Below are 21,081 nucleotides of genomic sequence, written 5' to 3' on the forward strand. Positions count from 1 at the left end.
AAAACTAAAGTGGCCTGTCCTCGCTGTGCTTTTACCTCAGGATAGTTCACATGTGTTATTTACCCCAAAGTATAAAATGTCCCTTTTTTTAGCTTTGAAAGTAAGGCCTCAGCCTGTGAACTCTCTAGGGCAGGGAATATGCCTCACTCTGCACTATATCTGTAAAGTGTACAACACTCCATAAATGATCATTATCACTAATATTATAGTGCTCTACAACTTCAAAGCAGAGTTCAATCATTAACTAATTAATTAATCAGCCCACCCAGGTAGTAAATCAGCCTGTCAGCTACTGATAACAATCCAGTAAGGCAGCACCCTAGGCAAGAGAGTCACTGATTTAGAGTCCTAGTGGGGTGAGTGTTTATATTTCAGTTGTTTAAGGCATTAATAAACTTTGCAAACTTGTTTGAGTTTGCTCAAGAGCAAGGGACAAACACTGTAACATTTCTGATGCAGGATCAGAGCTCAGTGGGGCTGTTTATCTTACCCTTAATATTGCCAAATATGGAGTTTCAATTTCTAGCTGATATAATGTGGCCCATATTCATTCCCCATAGCACCTCTGGGCAGGGATAGTGTGTGATCCCACAAACTAAAGAGATCTAGGCTAAATTCTAGCTCTGATAATGACATTCTGCATTCCTAACCTGCCCCCCATCCTTTTTTATTCCCTGCCTTAAGATGTTATTTACTGTTACTGTAAATTGTTAGATACCTGTGGCATTCCACCCCAGAGGTGGCAGCATTTTAGGGGTGGGTGATTATGCTGGTACACAGTGTTTGTAAAACAGTTGGGGATTCTTGTAACTGTAAGGGGATATCTGTGTTATTTCTGACAGAGAAGAGACAGGACTCTTATGAATGCAAAAGCTATTCTCTTTTGGGGCTGTGGGACACAGACAGACCTTATAGTTCTCTCTGGCTCACAGAGTGACAAGGCAGCCTGTGCTGCCTAGTGTCACCACAGTTGGGCTTGGTCTGCACCTAAAACTTAAAGAGACAAGGTGGGTAAAGTAATATCTTTTATTGGACCAACTTCTGTTGGTGAGAGAGGCAAGCTTTTGAGTTTACACAGAGCTGTTCTACACAGAACTCAAGAGCTCTGCATAAACTTGAATGCTTGTCTTCCTCACCAACAGAAGTTGGTCCAATAAAAGATATTACCCCCCCAACCTTGTCTATATACTATCCTAGGACCAACATTGTTGTAACAACACCAGGGAGAGGGGTAGATCAGTGGTTTGAGCATTGGCCTGCTAAACTCAGGGTTGTGAGTTTAATCCTTGAGGGGGATCTGGGGCAAAAATCTGTCTGGGGGATTGGCCCTGCTTTGAGCAGGGGGTTGTACTAGATGACCTCCTGAGGTCCCTTCCAACCTTGATATTCTATGATTCTACATACCTAATTTAGATTGAACTAGCTACATCACTCAGGGCTGTAAAATACTTCATGCCCTGTATGACATAACTATGCTGACCTAACCCCCACTGTAGACACAACTTGGTTGACAGAAGAATTCTCCACTGTTTCACCTATGGCCTCTTGAAGAAAAATCCCTTTCATTACTATAGTAAGTGTCTAGGCTACAGCTGTGCCACTTTAGCACTTGTGTAGATATACCATGTGTCTCCCTTATCTGCTTTCTCCCTCCTCAATTAACCTTCCTTCTTCCTCCCCTACAATATTTCCTCTTGTTCCTCCCACAGCACTCCATTCTTCCTTCCTTTTGTACCATCTTCTAGCAAGGGGTCCCCTCCAGCTCTCCTGACATTGGTTCCCTGCTGTCCTCCTCCATCCTCTTCTCCTACCCTGGCATCAGGTTTCCGCTCCATTCTCAGCATCACACCAGTAGCTCCAGGCCAGCATCAGAAGCCAAGGCAACTGCAGCATTCTACCCAGGAGTAGAAACACAGGCCCCAAAAGTTGGGTGCCTTTGTTTCACTAGATGAGAAAGACCACTAGGTGTTGATAGTCGGTGTCCCTAGACAGGGGTGAAGGAAGACATTGACACGTTGGATGTGGCCTGTGCACTTCATACAGCACCCAGCCAGTCTGCATACACCATATGGTACACTTGGAAGCACACCATTGTTCTGTTCAGAAAGCCTGGCTCATAATCTATTGTAATCCATGTTCTTTTAAACGGGAACCTCGACACTATTGTGATTAGAGCCTGAAGTGCCACAGACAGCTAAAACATAATAAAAAGTAAAACAAAGAGACTTTGTCTGGGTCCAGAGATGTTAGTTCTGAATCCTGGATATCTGTTCAAGGGATTATTTTCCCACCAGTTCCTTTTCATTTTGGGATTCTGGCACAAATGTATTAGGGAAAAATCCTATAGAATTTAACAGAAAATGGGACCCTTTTTATGGGTTTTCTAAAGATTCCTATAGAACTTAAATATTATTGTTCTTGCTCTAGAATTCTCATGGAGTGGTCATAAGAGCCTATGAAAGGATCTTATTCTCTTTTAAATTGTGTTGGATTTTAGAGTAGTGTCTGTAGACGCTCACTGGTTTTATCCATATCCAATTCTACTTGACTTTTCCCTGAGGGGAAGCCCCTCTCCAGTGTGCTCATGTTTGGCTCTATATTAAAATCCATATCTGTACATATCCCCTTCACCCCATGGTGCCACTGGGCTCTGACGGGTCATTACTAGGACAAACAGTGTTGCCAGCACTCATAATTTTATCACAAGTCTTTGATATTTTGTTTGTTTCTCTCTGAGAGCCCTGTTCCTGGAACTCAGAGGTTACAGGAGAATCTCAGCTTTTATTAAAAGAAAAAAGTTTCTAGATTTCTTTGGTGTAGAGAAAAGCTTGAAAATGTGACCTGAATGTATCCTAGAGGCTAGGAAACCAGAATGCAAAGAAAAAGAACTCAATAGTCATTATTTTTGTAAAATCTCACAATTTGGGGGCTGTTTTCATGATTTTGGGGCCTAACTTGTGAATTTTGAATGCTTGGGGTGGATAAATATTGAGGATTACTGGAAACCTTTTGTCTTGGTTAATTAGTTCCTTTTCAAGACCTGAAATTCTGGAGCAACTCCTCACCTCAAATGCAACTCTGCATGTGCAGGCTTGAGGAATTCTGTTAGGAATGCAATGCTTCCATTTGTCTGAGCAATCTCTCTCTTTCTGCGTATCCCCAAAACTGGTGAGGCTCCAGCAGCAGGAGTGCAGGTGTCCTCTGCAACACTACAGCCCCTCCCAATGTGCTTTAACTGTTATATAGTAGGAACATAGAGGATAGCTCTGTTTCCATGGCCTGACTTTGACCCTGCCAAAAAGGGTCCAGGAACCACCCAGAGAGGTGAGCATGGGTGCAAGGTTTGTATAATTTTTGGTGGTGCCCAGAACGGGTCCAAGCAGAGCCATCCCTTCCATAGGATGTACTTTGGGGGGGCCTTGCACTTCAGGGGGATACAGGGATACAGGGTGGCAAGGATGGGAAGAGGTGGGGTGGGATGGAATGGAGTGGGGTGGGCTGGGGCTGGGTTACTCACTGCTGCCAGCACCAGGCCCTCCACTAGCCCCCCAGGCCGCACTGGACCCCATGTCCTCCTGAAGCACGGGGCCTCTCAAAGCATGGGGCCCGGGATGGTTGCCCCGGTCCATCCTATGGATGGGATGGCTCTGAAAATATAAGCCCAAACATTGGTGGACCTGGGCCCACTTTCCTGAATATGGGGGAACACGAGCATCACGGGCCCATATAACTCGCTGCCTAAGGAGGTGAGTTTATGGTGTGTATACATAGCCCACAGGTACTGGAGTGAGTCAGAGGACAGGGAGGAGATTGCCAGCTACTAGGAGAAAAGTGAATAGTCAGCCTCTGACAGGCTACAGCTCAAGCACAACTGACAATCCACATGCTTCTCTAAAGTGCTGAGGAGGAGTAGCATAATGTAGTTGGGACTCTGCCCCCCACCCCATTCACTCAGGATAGCCTAGAGGGGGGCGTACCACATGGTACTACCATGTCTGCTACCTCATCTGCTGCCCCATGACTTATGGATCATAAACTGATAAGGAAAAGCAAAGTCACCTTCCCTCAGGCTGACTTGGCAGGACCTGTGAGAGTAGTAAAGGGGTGTGTTCCCAGAGCAGAGAATGCCCAGGATTTCAGCAGAACAGAGACAGGGCCGCCCGGGGGGGCGGGGGCAAGTGGGGCAATTTGCCCCAGGCCCTGGGCCCCACAGGGGCCCTCATGAAAATATAGTATTCTATAGTATTGCAACTTTTTTTTATGGAAGGAGCCCCCCAAATTGCTTTGCCCCAGGCCCCTTGAATCCTCTGGGCGGCCTTGAACAGAAAGAAGGGATCTAGGCCCTCTGGCCATGCATGGGTCCCATAGGTGGTTGCTCCGGCTTTCTGTAATTTCTTTCTACATACCATCAGTGACATTAACCCTTCTAATTATATAGGGATTAATGGCATCATGGAATCTATGACATATGCCAGCAGCATCTCCCTAGGGAGCAGAGCAAGTTCTTCCAGACTGTTCTGATAAGAGAGCTTGCTGCAAAGAGCAGGTTTATTAATAGCAATCTGGACAAGAGGCGGGGGAAAATTAGAGGGTGAGAGGAAACAGAGAAGAGGTGAATTACTATCCAGTGACTGAAAGAATGACATAAAGACAGACAGAGATACTGAGAGCAAGAGAGAGAGAAGTGATAGTCTTGTCTACACTAAAGAAATGTGCGATCACCTGAGCTTGCCTCTACCACACTTGGTGACCATACACTGAAAGGGTTCCAACAGTTGACATGTGTATCAATTAGAATTGATTCCAACAAGGCTAGCAATCATGTTAGTCTGTGTGGTGCCAGTTTCAGTGTGGACAAAAATTGCAGACAGAATAGCATGTGGGGCAAACACTGCTCCACACTGCACCTCTCATTGCTGAGGCGGTCTGCCTGCTCTTTTTGCTGCACTCCACTGTACACAGACCTGCCTGGCTGGATGCCACTTACCTGTACAAATAGCTCTGCACACACCATAGAAGTCAGCTGGAACCTTTGTCCACAATGTGCAATTTCTTCTGCCAGAATGGCACGTCCACCATGATCAACTTTGTTTTAGTCATGCTCTTGATTGCCATTACCGCATGTTTCAGACGAGACCTTTTTGTGAACAGGCTTCCGGCTGGCCCGCTGACATTTGGGCCCTGAGAAGAGGAGATCCAGACCCATCTGAGCCTTGTAACTAGCAATATCCTGGCCAAGCTCATGCTGTGAGAACAGTAAAGTCCTTAAAGTACAATATAGCAAGGCCAAGAATAATCAGTCCAGCTCTTCATAGGAATTCTGCCCATTTTATGATTAACTTAAACAGTCCATCAGGACTCTCTTCTCACCCAGCCGGAGATGCTTAGACAGCCCCAAAGTGCCTTGAGATGTAGCCATGGGGTAGGCCAGGAGCAGGGGAAAGAAAACACCCCCCACACCTCCAATCAGGAAAACTGGGGACCAAGGAGCCACATCAGAAGATACCTAGTATCTTGCCAGGATTACAGGAGTTCTGGGTGGGAGGGGAAGGGGAGATCGCAAGAGTGTACAGTGCAGCGAAGCCAATTTATCACAAAGAGGAGGAATCTGGGAATGATGGACCCTCTGCAGCAGATATGTAGCTTTTTATTGTAAAGCATATTAATGAGGACTGAGTTTGCTGACTTTGGGGGTGGGGTGGGATGAGGTGGAGATTTCCAGATTCCACGAACACTGCCATTAGTGTCCATGCAGGGGTGGCTCTAGGCACCAGTGCAGCAAGCGCGTGCCTGGGGCAGCAAGCCATGGGGGGCAGCCTGCCGGGCGCTGTTAGGGCGGCAGGCAGGCAGCTTTCAGCGGTGTGCCTGCGGGAGGTCCGCCGGTCCCGTGGCTTTGGCAGCAATTCAGTGGCGGGTACGCCGATGGCACGGCACTGGTGGACCTCCCGCAGGCATGCTGCCAAATCCGCATGACCGTGGACCGCCCGCAGGCATGCTGCTGAAAGCCACCTGACTGCCATGCTTGGGGCAGCAAAAAACATAGAGCCGCCCCTGTGTCCATGAAAGGTTAGATACAGCTTCACATGCGAGGTGTCCATGTCTCCCCCTGCACATAACACCCTCTTCCTTCATGGTCACTGTACTAACCACCTGCAAAGCCTTTTCTTTCCCACCCATCCTGTCCCCTTTTAAATCCCCAGGTCTTGGAATTTCCAGGGACTTCCCAATTTGGTCCATTATTCCCAGTCATGCTGATGTGACCAGCTCAGTCCACAGCAGCTGGCTGAGCCATGCCACATGGAGAGATTCTAAAGGGCAGACAAATGAGGAAAAATGCCAAAAGTAACACCAAATCATCACGTAAAGAGGCAAAAAATAGGAGCATTTTATTGCAAGAAGTTGTGTTGGCTATTATAGTCAAAATATTTACACTGCTTTGTATTTCTGAGTCCATATGCCAGCCATCAGCAGCAACAGAAACGACTGTGTATTTACAATTGCATTACAACCTGCCTCGTGAATGCATGACAGTCAGTCCTAAGCAGATTCAGTCCAGCTATTTATGTAATTCCATGAATACTCTATATAGCAGATATTGATTAAACTGATGTGCAAGTAACACAGGCCATGACTAGTGAGATAAAAACAACAATCTAGCAGAGAGATCTCTTAATTCTAGCCTTTATTTGACCCTGATCTTCAATGCCAATATCCAGAAATCTTTCATAAAACAAGTCAGCCAATCTCACTATTACATTTTTAGGCAAGGCAAATTGCTCTCCACTTATCCCAAAATCTAATATAGCCTCTCCTCCAATAACTAATGCCTATGTACCCAGCTTTTAACTCCCTGACGGCCCCCTTCTTTCATTTGCTGAGATTCCTAACAGGTATTTTCTAAGGTCCTGTTTGCTTCTAGTAAGCAACCCCTTGTGACCCCATTTGCAATGACCACCACATGCATCCCACTCTCTTGCTTTTTCATTGCCTGCCTATTCTGCTATTGAATAAGCTCCCTCACCACATCTTACTTTTTTAATTGGTGTATAAGGATTCTAATTGTATGTCTTCCCCATTTTCAGCTCTTGAAGGAGCTAGCCTTCAAAGAATGAACAAAAGCATTAATTTTATCTCATGTTTTGGTATATCAAGGACTGTATGGGCAATTGCTCTGGTTATAATGCTGCTGTTTCCTGTTTCCCAGTACAGTGTCTGTCCCAGATGGTGGGCCTTCTGGTAGGACCAGGCAGGCTGGTTCCTTGATCATGGCAGCCTAATCATTTTGAGGGCCTTCTCATGGAACTGCACATGGACATGAATAGGAACTCAGAGCAAACATACCCCCTTGAGGACCATAAGTGATGGCCACCATCTTGGCCAGCACCCTGAGGACTGAACTGGGGATCTCCAGAGGTAACAATAGTGAGTCTGTATAGCTTGCGTTAAAGAGCCAGGCTCTCAAACTGAGCGCCGTAACAGATTCACCTCCCCTGTTGTTTGGGCTCAGAGCAGGACACAGACCACACACTGACCAGTAAGTTACACGTAGGATGAGGTTCACCTTGGAAAAGCATGAAACACTGTTAGAAAGACAGGAACAATATCAGTAGGAGGACGAAGAATGAATGCAGGAATACCTAATGACCAAGAGGGAGAAACCTAGGAAGCACAGAGAATTCCAGTGGAGCAGCATAATGACTATTTAAAAAATAGTTAACAAGAGCATTAACACAGCAACTGGCCCTTGCATCAACTCTTTGTACCCAATGCTCTTAATAATCTAGGTAATTCATCATATTAGCCTGCCCTTTATTTTCCTGCTCCCTCCCAAACTTTCCCCAGGCGTTCACCTTCATCACCAGAAAAAAGGGAAGAAGAAATATTTATTCTACTTTTAATTCTTTTTGGAACAAATGGCTAGCCAAAATTCAGGGTTGAGTGGGTTATTAGAAGAAGAAATTAAAGTTGGATTCAGGTATTTCTTTGGTGCAATCCATTTTCTTTACAAAGAATGTAAAGGTGCTGTTTCCCTGAACACAGCAGGAATCAATGTATTTTCTCATTGCACCAAGCCCCATGTTAGCCAGCACTTAGCCCAAATGCGTGCTCTCTCTATACTTTTGCTCAGGACCACATTTCAAGTGTTTCATAGAATCATAGAATCATAGATTATTAGGGTTGGAAGGAACCTCAAGAGATCATCTAGTCCAATCCCCTGCTCAAAGCAGGACCAATCCCTAAATCCCCAGTTTGTCCTGGCTGTATCTTTGGCTTTCTGATGCTTGTCTGGTGTTTCTCTTTTTCTGCTTCTCTCTCATTAACATAGCCACATCGCTCCAAGCCAATCAATTCCCTGCTCCTGAGTTTATTAGATCACAGAGGAACCCCACTGGGCTGTATAGTACAGCTTCTGCTCCAGCCTTGCATGTGGCTTTGTGTTGGGTGGAGGTCCCTATTATTTCAGCTATCTGGTTCCATAAAGAAACGTAATTGTTTCTTACATTTGTCAGGAATGAGGAGTTATTCTTTCATCCACCAGTTTCAAAGAGGTTTAACCCAATCTATAACAATAACATTGCCGTTGTCCAAAGGGTTTTTATGGTGTCTACAGCCAGCCTGCTAGTGTGTTAAAGTATATAACAAAGCATGTTTTTAACATAAAAGTGTCTGTGTACTTTTCACATCAAAATGCACAATACAGAAAGCAGATATGATAATGACAACCTTAATTGCTGAAAATTCACTACAGGTCCAGAGCCATTTCCAGCTCATATTCAGTCTCCGAAAAACACAATCCTGGATCTGCTTGGTGTATAGATGAATCTTCTTCTCCCCAGGTTTGAGTAGTCAAGACAAGACTGCACAAGCCATGGCACTAGTGAGTATGCAGGGCCACTAATGTCACGGTTGTTTAGTGGGAAGAGAGTTCAGCATCATCCACTATTGAAAAGTCCAGAATTTTTGGAAACCCTGATATCATCCATTTTTCCTGGTTGCCCTATGTACATATCCATGAACCTCCTGGCACTGGCACTGGCACCAAAGGAATTATAGGACTTTGGGGAGCTTCACAGGGAATTCTGGGACTCTGACCTCTTTTCCCATAATTTCCAAATTCCTGAGAATTCCAGAAGACCTTTCAAAATCTCCTAGAATCCACTACTTCTGGGAGCTGTGCCAGGAATTGTGGGATAAGCACTTAGAAAGCAATATTACTGCAATGCTGTAGAAGAGCACTTGTGTACATGGGGGACAAAATTCCAAAGCTCCACCAGTGTGGGTGCAATGCCCTGTTGGTGCTTAGCAATGGTTCACGTCTCTAGTGAAGGCACAGCAGGGGAGACAGAGAGTCATCTCCAAGTCTTGTCTACAGTGCACATATTCCACTGTGCTGACGTGGTTTCTGAAACAATGCTCAAATTCGTTTATCCTTGTCTATACTGCAGCTAAACTGCATTCAGCACTACACCTGTCCTTGACAATCACTGTCAATAATGCATCATTTGTGTTGTAAACAAGCCCTAGATGTCATGCTTCACCAAGATTTTACTGTAGATGGAAACCTTGCAAAAAGTGTGCTAGAAACCAAAGCCTGATTGTCCCTTCTTTACAGTGATATAAATCCATTTACTTCAATGGAGTTCTCCTACAGGTGTAAGTCAGAGGACAATCAGGCCTCAGTCCACAAAAACTAAAAGAGCTGAAAGTGGTTTGGCCCCATGCTAGCAGCCAAAATGTTTTTTCAGCTCCAGTTGAAGGAAGTCCAAGGGGCAAACTATTGTTAACAATCATTGTTAGCAATAGGACTGCTTCCTAGTTCAGACAGATCCTTGCAACTGCCAGTTTTTGGAGGGCATTCATGTGGAAAATCCATGTTTGAGAGTTTACAATGATTTTTACTAAGGGTTCAAATGATCACTAGATTTGGGGAAGATTTCAATGCAGGCCTCCCACTTATCTGTACTCCTGATCTCCAGATGGGTCCATGATAGCAGGGACTCCACTTCAGCCCTCTGGGAGTTAATAACCTGATTGTCTGCTTCTCCTCTTTTGTTCTTACAGTCCAAAAGGGCATAAACTAGTATGTGACGCCCAGCAACCAATGCGGGTACATAACTTACATTTTCATAGAGCTCATAAAAGTTTTACATATGGGCCATGGTGCTTCTGGGCTGGGCCTGGATAGGGATCAGGGGCCTTTCTGAAGGGCAGGGAGAGAAAATAAAATCCTCACTGAGAAAGGAGAGAACGTTTATTAGTAGAGGGAGGTGGGCCAGAAACACAGACACAAGCACACCCACACGACACACCCCGCCCTTTCCCCCAGCTAGCTTCCTGCTCTGCTAGGACAGAACAGCAAGAGAAAGAACGGGGAGGAGAAAAGAGGAGTGAGAAGGAGCACAGAAGAGAGGAGAGAAAAAGGAGAAAATAGACGACCACAGAGAAGTGAAACTTTGGATTCGGTGCTTCGAAAAAGGAGTCAAGGCTACTGTAACAAGGTTTCCCTGTGGTCTGCTACCTTCCCACATTCACTGCTCACTAGCATATAAAGAGCTCCCTTGGGAGTGTGAAAGGAGTCAAGGGAAGAGAAGGAAGTGCTTTTGGTAGTGTCTCTTCCTCAGGTCAGGGAGAGAAAGGCAAGGAATAGATTCAAAAGAGGCTTACAGATCGTTCCTTGGGATGAAGAGAGAAGGCAAGAGGACATGGCTGGTACTGGCTCCAGAAGGCTCTCTCTGGTGAGTGCATGCTGAAAGTGATGGCACAAAGGCTGCTGCAAGGGACTGTCTTGATGGAGGCAGCTGGAGAATGTGTGTCTGTGTGACTGCCGTGTGTATCAATGTGTATGAATGTGCATATGTGCTTGCAGGAGTGCAGATGTGCATAGGTATAACTGTACACATACCACAGCTGTGTATTTGTCTATGAGGGGAGGGGAGGGAGGTGTGTAAAAGAGAGTGTAAGAGTGTACACATAAGTAGGTTCACAGGGTTAGCCCCACTGGAACAGTGCACACACTAGGTGCGTCAGAGAAAGGCAAATGTTATGAGGATATTCCCTGATGTCTCGAAACATAAGATTTGATTAGCCCTAGTCTGGTTTGTATAATTACAACTATCAATGCTCATAATTTCATCCATCTCTTTTTTTAAATCTAGCCATGGCATTTGACACAGTGTGTGTATGAACATTTGTTTATGAGTGTGCCTATCTAAGTGATAATACTTGTGTGCTTGGAGTAGATGTGTTTGTCTACCTATATTACTATGTGTCTGTGATATGTCTGGGTACATGCATGAACGTGTCCATGCGTGTGCCTGTTTGTGAATGTGTACATGCCTGTGTGGGTGTACTCACCTGCCATGGGAATACATGCATATGCAAGTGTATGCCTATGAGAGTATGTATGTAACTCAGTTTTTATATCTGTGGTTTGTATGCGTGTGTGTTCGAAGGTGTGTGAATCTGTATAATCTATGTGAATGCAAGAGTAAGCATTAAATAAAGAGAAATCTGATTTTGATTACAAAAACAAAAAAGACATCCTGTGATAGGTTCAGGCAAATGGCCAGCGTTGGGGTCTGTATGCCTATCACTTCTCTCCCTCTCTGTGTCACTATTTCTGTCTTTTTCCTATTCTCTGTTCCTCTCTCCTTTCTCCCCAGTCTGGGAGATTTCCTAAGTAGGCAGCATTCAGTGTCAGGCTCTGCACTAGCAACATGGGAGGCAAGGGCCCTCTCTCTGTGGAATGTTCCTGGAACTGTCCAGTGTTTGTTAACTCAAGTCTGTGATCTTAGATGGGGAGAGAGTGGTCTTAGACCAGGACATCCTGGCAGGGGAGTGCTGCGGAAGCAACGTTCAATCAGCATTGACTTCACATAAGGAAAGCGTTCCCTAGCCTGGTATGAGCTTGTGGCTGGCCTATGGGAACAATGTTCACTAACAGGATAAAGCAAGGAGAGGGCTCCCTCAGGTGTTTCCCTAGGATTGGCCAATTGTTAAAGGAGACTTGTGCTAGTGTCAGATGATAGAGGGCGCCCTTGCACTGTAATTTTGTTGTGCTGTAAGTATTGACCCTGAGGTTTGCCTGCAGTAGGCTCATGAGTTTTCCCACTAAGCGGGGGAAAGGAGGGGACAAGTCCTTACTTCTGGTCTTTGCCTCCGCACCAAACAGAGGTCCCTGGTATTCGTGACATACAGGCCACAACACAGTGATCATCACTGTCTCCTGCAGCAAAGAAAAGATGACGGGGGAGTCAACGGGGGAGGGAGAACTGGGGTACTTGGAACGTGGAGGTGGGAAGGAGCCAGCCAACAGGAAGGAATTCGGAGGGGCCATTTAAAATAAATCCCAAGATTCGTGCTGAGTTTTGCCTATGTGCTGGAATCAAAGCTGAGTCTGGTCACAGCCATGAGGTATGCGTAGAGCCCTGCAAATCTGTGGATATCCACTTTATATCTGCAGATATCCACATCTGTGGATGTGGATATCCACAGACCATTTTTTGCGGATCGCTGATCAGATGTGGATACAAATTATGTAGCCACACAGGGCTCTAGGTATATGGCTGCATGTTGCACATTATCTGACAACAGATGCTTATGCTCAGGCAGCTCATATTCCTGTGTTCAAGGATTCAAGTGTGTACATGCCACATTCTATTATCTTTTGTTACTTTGTTGTGTTTGCATGTCCATTTGTTGTATATATGCCCTCATGGGAGAGTATTTGCATGTCTGTATGTGTACATTTGTCCACACTAATTTCCTCATATTTGTGCATGTGTATGTTGCCCTGTAGGCATGTTTGCACGTGTGTCTCCTACATTTGGTGTGTATTTGCATAAGCATGTCCTCATGGTGATGTGTATCGATGTTGGCTTGTATTGATGTTGGCATGTATTTATATACGTGTCCCTGTGTTGTGCATGTGCATATTCTTGTGGTGGCATGTATTTGTGTGTGTGCTCTCATTTTGGTGTGTCCTTGTGTTGGCATGTATTTGCACAGGCATACACCCATGTTGACATGTTTTGCGGGTCCATGTTTCATGTTCAAAACCCCTCCATATCTTCCACAGATCTCTATTCCCCCAGCAGCCCAGCCTTCTCCCATTGCCTGCCATCACCATCCACATCACCATGTGGGTAGAGACACATTGGAGAGGCATTCGCCAAGCTTTGTTGTTTGTCTTCACCGCCGCACTTCTCATTGGGGTCATCATGCTGGCTATCTCCTCTAACATCAACCCAGTTGGATTCTTCTTCCTGGGGGTGGGGGGCGTGTGCCTGATTGGCTACTTGCTGAGTGTGTTTGTGGAATGCTTCCTGAAGCATCGGCACCAACAGGATACAAATCAGGCAGCCACAAGGAGACAGAGCCAGGCAGGGTAAGCAACTATATCTATTACTTCCCTTTATTTACCCCTTCCTTCAGCCACAACCATTTTAATCTTTCCCTTTCATCATTCTTCTGCTACCCTTCTCCCAAGGGGCAAAACTCAAAGTCCATTCCAGGAGGCACAGTAATCTCTTCTCCTCCCATATGGAGGTTCCCAAAGTTACAGAATTTTAAAAATGTAGGGCTGGAAGGGTCCTCTAGGTCCTCAATTTTTTTGATACCAGGTACTGGTTTGCTGCCTTCCTAAACTGTGTCAGGGAGATCTCAGCGACTGGCGCTGGTCCATGGACCAGTTGTTGAGAAACACTGCTCTAGAGGTCATCTTATCTTGTCCATCCTCCTGTGTTAATACAGGTCTAAGTATTCTGTACAACACAGAAATCACATTCATGGTATTCCCTTCACTGACTCAGAGCCCATTTCCGAGGCCACATAGATCCAGCCCAGTTTTCTCTGCCCCTGAGTAATCACGTCTTACCCCTACCTTCCCTGCAACTCTTTCCTAATGAGCCAGAACAGAACTATTGTCTTGCAACAAAATGAACCAGACAAGGAAGGAGACAGAAATAGCTGGGGAAATGCTATGGTGAATCTCAGCTGGGTTTGTGCTGCTTGCTTCTCCAAACCTCATATCCAGGACAATTATTCCCTAGAAAAGTGGCCTCTAATTTTTGGTGCCTCTGTGTTTTGACTGTCTTACTTGAGACACACAGGGACTGAATTTGAGAGGCTTTGAACACCCACTACTTCTACTGGCTTCAATTAAAGTTGTAGGTGCTCAGCACTTACATAAATTAGACCCAGATTGTCTATAATTAGGCCCTTAAAACAGAGACCATACTGGGCCTTAACTTCTCTGTACCTCAGTTTCCCTGTCTGTAAAATGGAGATAATTTATCCATCTTGGTAAAATGCTTTCAGATCTTCAGATGCTGTATAAGAGGAAAAGATTATTTATTATTAGAAAGGCAACATATTAAAAACTGATTTAAAAAAAATTCAGCTATTGTTCATTGCTGCTGGGTATTCTGGAGGCAAATAGCTCATGAGAGTTAAAAAAAGATTAAATATTATTAGGAAGAACTGCATCTACAATGTTGTTACCTAGGATAAAAACGACAAGGGCTGTTTGTCAGGAGAACTAACACCCCTATTAACTCTTTGTGGAATAGAATGTCCCTATTATTTAAACTAAAATACAGTATTTCTTATTTTCCTCTCTCTTTGTCTTCAAAAACCCCACCATTGCCAGTCTGATATAATACAATAGAGCTAAAAGGTGCAGTGTTTTTTCTCCCAAAAAAACCCCTATTAATTGATTTTAAATGTTGGCAGATCTGCTATGTCTGCTAAGCTGAGCACCAGTTGGTGGGTCAGGAGGACACCAGACTAGATAGACAGGTGGTCTGAGCCATTGTGGCAAGTGTTGAACTACCAGGCTAAATGAACCATTGTTTGGATCCTGCACAACAGGAGGTAGGATATTGAATTATATGGACCAGTGTTCTGATTTAGAGTGGCAGGACATGGCATACAGGACCATATGGACGAATCATCTGAGCACTGCTGACCTGTTGATCTATTCAATTGTCTGTTGCATGGCCCTCATTCTAGAGGACTCAGATCCCCTCCCTCATGGGTTTATCTCCGTGTAGAGTATAAACATCATGATGACCTATTTAGTCGATGTCCTTATCTTTTGTGTGTAGGGTGAATGCTGCCTATGAAGCACCAGCCTATGAGGAGGTGGTGACAATGACACCAGCCCCAGCAGTCTGGACGATCACCTCCACTTCAGGCACAGTGCCCTCAACAGTGGGGGAGCCACCACCATACAGTGTGGTCATTGAGCCGCCCAGTATGGCAGAAACTGGGGCAGAGACCTTCAGCGTCTCAGTGGCATCAGGCATCAGGCGTGCCTCTGAGGCAGACGCAGGCTCCAGGCTGCATCTTAGGTTGGTGCTGCCCCCCAGGATGCAGCGCTTTGTCTCAGATATCCATGACGTCAAAGGTGCTGAAGAGAGGCTGGAGCGGCTGGAGCCACTCACCCCACCACCTGCTTATGAGAGTCCCACTGATGATGATGATGTCTTTGCAGAAGCTTTCCAACCCTCAAGACAATGATTAAACAGACAGCGCCTGCTTGTTATGGATGAGGTACAAAACCCAACTAGTGCCACCACAAACTGGAGAAAGGAGCTCAATGCTGCGGGCCATGTCATGGGAGCACCAAGGAGTCCACAATAGAGGATGTGGGGCAAAGATGGAACACTGAGCCCAGGGCTGTAGTCTGTAAGTGTGAAGAGGACAGTGCACAAAAGACCCCTGACCCTACACATAGTACACTCTGTACCTCTCCACACATACTGCTCATTCTCTCCTGCACCCCCTACATACACTACCTGCTCCAACACCACCTGCTATTTCCTACACATATACACACACTATCCATTACCTCCCTACATGGACAAACTACTTACTATCCCCTTCATGAACACACACTGACTCCCTCTCTCATACACATACTCACATTATCTGCTACTCCCTGCACAAACACTCTTAATACTTCCTACACACACATATGTATTGTGTACTTCTCCCCGCACACATGAATGTCCACCCACTTACCAACTATCCTCAAACACACACATATTTGCCAATGTCCTGGATTATTCCTTAGATTTCACGCTGTCTTGGCATCTTCCTCAGAAATGAAGTTTTGGGTTTTTCCAGAAACAATACATTAACTGATGGGCTGTGAGTTAGAAACTATCCCTTAAAGTGGATTGTTCAGAACCAGGGTCGTCTTAGATGATAAACAGAAATGAGTGACTACTCACCAGCAGATACCAAAGACATCCACAGCCTTGTAGAGACAGCCCTACATTTTATAGGGTCCTACATTACTTAACAAGTGTGAGGCCCCATCCAACTCCCTCTGCATGCCCACAAAGTCCCTGTCTGTCTGCATCCCCTTCTGAAAAGCTATTTATGGGGCCACACAGCTTTTTTTTTTTTTTTTGCCTTCTCTCCATGGAGCCAAAAGATGGAGAAGAAACAACTGTCTTAGAGGAAGCTGGGAGAAGGAATGAAGGGAGTTAACTGTCTGCCATGAACGGCTGGGACCAGAATCAGATGGGTCTGATGTGGAACTGATTGCAAAAAGTATACTGGAGTCACTGAAGGCCAGAGCCCAGTGCAGCTGCATCAGTTGCAGGAGCCCAAGTTGCCCTGCATCCTTGGAGAATAACCAAAATCTGGGTTCCAGCTTACTACAGTCTTGCATTTATATATTTTTTTAACTTGTATTTTTTAGTGCTGTTGATTTACGATTTTTAAAAAATACAATTAAGTGTGTTTCAGCCAAAGCTTCACTTCCCAGTGACTTCTTATTAAATGTTATTGGTATTACAGTAATGGCTACATGTCCCAACCAAGATCAGAACCTCATTGTGCTAGGCACTGATAAACAGATAGCAAAGGACAGTTGCTGTCCCAAACAGCTTACAAGACAATGGATGGGGAGAAAAAAGTGTGAGAGTCCTGTGGCACCTTACAGACTAACAGACGTATTGGAGTATGAGCTTTCGTGGGTGAATACCCACTTCGTCGGATGCAATATGGCAGTCTCTTTTGGCCTTGAAATATAATTCTATTTCCCACAGAGGCACTATTGCGGGGGGTGGGGTGGGGGAAGAGGGGTTGTACTCTTCATACTTAAAACAGTAGCAAGTCTATCTTACCACTTCTTGAACCAGACTAGGAATTCTGAAGTAAAGCTTTTGATTCTACTGGAATCCTTTGCATGTTCAAAACAATACTGCAATGGTCCCTCCTGGCAGAAGTGGCATAGAGGGACATAAAGAATGAAGCAGTATAATCTAGAACAAGAATCCCAGATGCACACTGCAAAGCACAGTGGACTAAAGGAATGAACCCTGGATCAAACAATGAGGTATCATGGCCAGCAGCAGGGGTAGGGTGACCATATGTCCGTTTTGGCTGGGACAGTCCCTTTTTTAAGCCCAGTTCCGGCCCTCCTGAGTTTTTGGGGCAAAAGTGAGCATTTGTCCTGTTTGCTCTTGCTCACTTGCTCAGTTGGCAAGAAAAAATGGGGCAAATGCCCACTTTTGTCAAAAAAGTGGCGTGTGGAGGAACCACGCTAGCCCTGTGCAGGGAGGGAGGCAGGGCTCAGGCAAGCAGCAACCTCAGCCCTGCATGGGGGGGGGGAGAGGAGGCGGAGAGGGAGGGGGAGGAAGCAGGGCTCGGGTGAGTGGCTCAGGCCAGCCCTGCATGGGGGTCAGGGAGAGGATGGCTTGGGCTAGCCCAACGCAATATCCCATTTTCCCTTTGGGAAACATGGTCACCCTAAGCAGGGGTATCAAACATATTTGGAGGAAAGAACCAAATTCCATGTTTAATTCTGCTCTGTTCCAGGCTATAATTCAGGACTATATATCCCCACAATGCAAGGTTTGTACAGAGATCAAGGGGAGAATATGGCCTTTAGATAGTAACTAAATATTCAGTGATTATTTCTAATTTGTTCAGTGTCTTATCATCACATTCACCACTGGGGAAGGAAACCTGCGCCCGGTTGGACCACTACTATCTCTGCACCTTTTATCTCTTCCTTCCCATCCTCCTTTCTCTATTTCTCCCCACCTTCCCTGTCTCTGAGTTCCTTTGTCCTTTTCTCTGCATTTCCTTCTTCAGTGCTGCTCCCATTTCCTACCTCAGTGGGCTCCACTTTAGGAGGGCCAGCAAGTGTGAAAAATCAGGACGGGGGTGGGGAGCAATAGGATCCTATATAAGAAAAAGCCCCTCAAATCGGGACTGTCCCTATAAAATCGGGACACCTGGTCACCCTACTCCACTTCCACCTTAACCCTCATCCCACACAATAAAATAATCAGGGATTAACTACTCAGTGTTGACAGTGAACAAGTATCATTGGGATTTAGACCGGATTCTCTAATCAGATTAACAAGAGTCTGGGGAGTAAGCCATTGTTTCAAACTGTCTGAAGACCGAAGGAGACATCACTGTATCCGATGAAGTGGGTTTTAGCCCACAAAAGCTTATGCCCAAATAACTTTGTTAGTCTCTAAGGTGCCACAAGTACTCCTGTTCTTTTTGCTGATACAGACTAACACGGCTACCACCCTGAAACCCACCACTGTATTGGTTACACTCTCTTTACCATTGGAAGGTTAGCCCTCTAGCCATAAGGGCTAGAAACTTACTCTTTTTAAAAAATGATAGTTTAGATTCTGGAGAATGAGAACATGTCATGCAGGCCATAAAATCACCTAAGTTCAGCCAGCTCCATCATGCAGGCAGTTTGTTTGACAGGCCTGTCCTAGAGCAAGGAGAAGAGTTCCATTTTTAATTCTGCCACTGATTCACTCCATGCTCTTGGGTAAGGACAAGTCTACTTTTAAAACACTGCATTGGTGCAGCTGTACCCACGCAGCTGCACTGCTGTAGCATTTTAACAAAGACGCTCTACGCCAACGGGCGAGAGCTCTCTCGTTGGCATAGTTAATCCACCTCCCCGAGAGGTGGTAGTGATGTCGGTGGGAGAAGCTCTCCTGTCAACATACCTCTGTCTACATGGGGAGTTAGGTCAGTATAATTATGTCATTCAGGGTGTGAAAACCTAGACCCCGAGTGATGTAGTTACACCGATATAGGTCTGTAGTGTAGACCAGACGTCAGTCACTTCAGTTTCCCCATTTGTGAAGCTGGAATAATCATACTTCTAAGAGTTTTGTGAAGTTTAGGTGGTTAATGTTTGGATACACTTTGACCATGCAAAGGCCTATAAATGTGAATGTACACCTCTACCCTGATATAACGCAACCCGATATAACACTAATTCGGATATAACGCGGTAAAGCAGTGCTCCGGGGGGGCCGGGCTACGCACTCCGGCGGATCAAAGCAAGTTCGATATAACGCAGTTTGACCTATAATGTGGTAAGATTTTTTGGCTCCCAAGGACAGTGTTATATTGGCGTAGAGGTGTATCTTTAATTAATCCAGCCCTTTACCACTTATTTAAATCAATTCATTAAACTCATTTTGAAAATAAATATTCCTTGTAATATTGTGCTTCACCTTCTCTCCACATCACTCAAGCTTGGTGGCTGACTGGGTTGTCTTGGCCAGAGAAGGAGGTGTTACGTGATCAGAGCATTTCATAGCCTGAAGTTAGAAATAAGTGGTTCTGAGAAGATTTTCCTCAAGATTTTTCACACTGAGCCTCACACCTGCCCATTTCCAACTAAATGGCAAGATATCCTCAGATTCCTCCCAGAACCCTAGAGTAGTCCAGTGATATGGGTTTTATGTGAATACTGCCCATAGCATTTCTCCCTAGCTTTGGGAAACATTTCTTTTTAAGATCCAGCAAATTTTAAAATAAGGTCATTTGTTTGGGGGGAAGGATGAAAGGGGATGAGAGAGCCTGTAGCTCAAGAACATCGAGGAAATGAACCCAAACTTGTACCACTAACTCTCCAGGGTCCCTCAACTGACATAAGAATTTTCAAGACAATTAACATGCATGTGGATTTTAAAGCACTTGGAAAAATCAGCTTTTTTAAACAGAAAGTTCTGCTCAACCTTAATTATGGAAGTCACTACCGATCTTTTCTCTACTCCTGCTCCTGCTGGGAATGATGTGGCCAGCGCACCCCCTACAGGAACACTTAAAAAAAGGAAGGATTAAAAGCAACAGCAAAACATCCTTCTTTGACCTCGCCATCCCACAATAGTTACACATACATAAACATTCCCTTCTATGGGGTTGTGACGGGGCAGACTGGCCCCGCACTGGGACTGAGAGAGTTAACCCTTCCCTGCTGGCAGAGGAAGCCATGCCCCTGAGGCTCTTCTGGGCATGCTCCAACCAGGAGTCAAGCATAAAAGCCTGCAGAACTGCTCAGTCAGGGCTGGCGGCTGGGGAAGGAGGACACCCAGCAGAAGCTAGAGCCTAGGAGCTGTTGCAGCCCTTGCAGGAGGGAGCTGAGGACCCAGGAAGCAGGCCCAGAGATTGGCAGCTGTGGGAACCCCAGGGAGCATCGGGTGCTGAGAAACCTGGAGACCCTGATGCCACAAGGACTGCTACGTTTGGAGGACTGGTAAGAAGTGACCCAGGGAAGGGAAGGAAGTGGTTTCTCCCACCACTCTGAGGGCAGCGTGTTGCGGTAGGATTCCCCGCTGACGCGTGGTGGATCATGCCATCACTAACAGGGCCCTGGGTCGGAGCCCAGTGAAGGCGGGTGGGCCCGGGCTCCTGTACCGGGGGTCTCTACCCCCCCCCTTTTGGGGGGACAATATAGTTCACTGACCCCTCTCTCTCTCCCCCCAGAGGAGGTAAACGAACTCCAGCTGCTGGGCCACACTATCCCCTGAGGGGAGAAGAATTTAGAGGGAGACTGGCCATTAGGCCACGCTGCCTTAGGAGTGCACTATAGAGACTCCAGCCACTGGGTCACGCTCCCCCCACCCAGGAGGCGGATTTGAGGGACTCTGGCCTTTGGGCCATACAGCGCTGACTACCAAAGAGGTAGCAAGACTAATGTAGATGCAGGGAGGTGGGGTTAACCTCCCCCCCCCCCCGAAAATCAAAGGGGTTGACAAGGTACAAAACCCACCACAAGGGGTGGAGAATGTG

General features: G+C 45.8%; 1 protein-coding gene across 7 annotated transcripts; it reads left to right on the forward strand.

The window, feature by feature from the left end:
• The first annotated feature begins 310 nt into the window (after positions 1 to 310).
• TMEM139 (transmembrane protein 139) lies at positions 311 to 16,766 on the forward strand. Of its 7 annotated transcripts, none has more exons than XM_039539394.1 (6): positions 311 to 356; positions 7,205 to 7,422; positions 8,750 to 8,878; positions 10,328 to 10,736; positions 13,079 to 13,387; positions 15,108 to 16,766. In XM_039539394.1, exons 5-6 carry the CDS (start codon positions 13,140 to 13,142, stop codon positions 15,520 to 15,522), a joined length of 663 nt encoding a protein of 220 aa, XP_039395328.1. In that variant the 5' UTR covers positions 311 to 356; positions 7,205 to 7,422; positions 8,750 to 8,878; positions 10,328 to 10,736; positions 13,079 to 13,139; the 3' UTR covers positions 15,523 to 16,766. The 7 variants fall into 7 exon arrangements, with proteins under 7 accessions (XP_039395328.1, XP_039395308.1, XP_039395327.1 ...); XM_039539374.1 differs by having other exon boundaries at positions 7,205 to 7,413; XM_039539393.1 differs by having other exon boundaries at positions 7,205 to 7,413; positions 10,348 to 10,736.
• Positions 16,767 to 21,081: the final 4,315 nt, after the last annotated feature.

The sequence above is a fragment of the Mauremys reevesii genome, linkage group 1 (genome assembly GCF_016161935.1).
Source record: "Mauremys reevesii isolate NIE-2019 linkage group 1, ASM1616193v1, whole genome shotgun sequence".
Lineage (NCBI taxonomy): Eukaryota > Metazoa > Chordata > Testudines > Geoemydidae > Mauremys > Mauremys reevesii.

Excerpts from the sequence above, each read along its gene's own strand:
- TMEM139 (XM_039539394.1), top strand. The coding sequence starts at position 13,140 with ATGTGGGTAGAGACACATTGGAGAGGCATTCGCCAAGCTTTGTTGTTT. Across the intron at positions 13,388-15,107 it reads AGGAGACAGAGCCAGGCAGG|GGTGAATGCTGCCTATGAAG; the intron begins GTAAGCAACTAT and ends TTTTGTGTGTAG.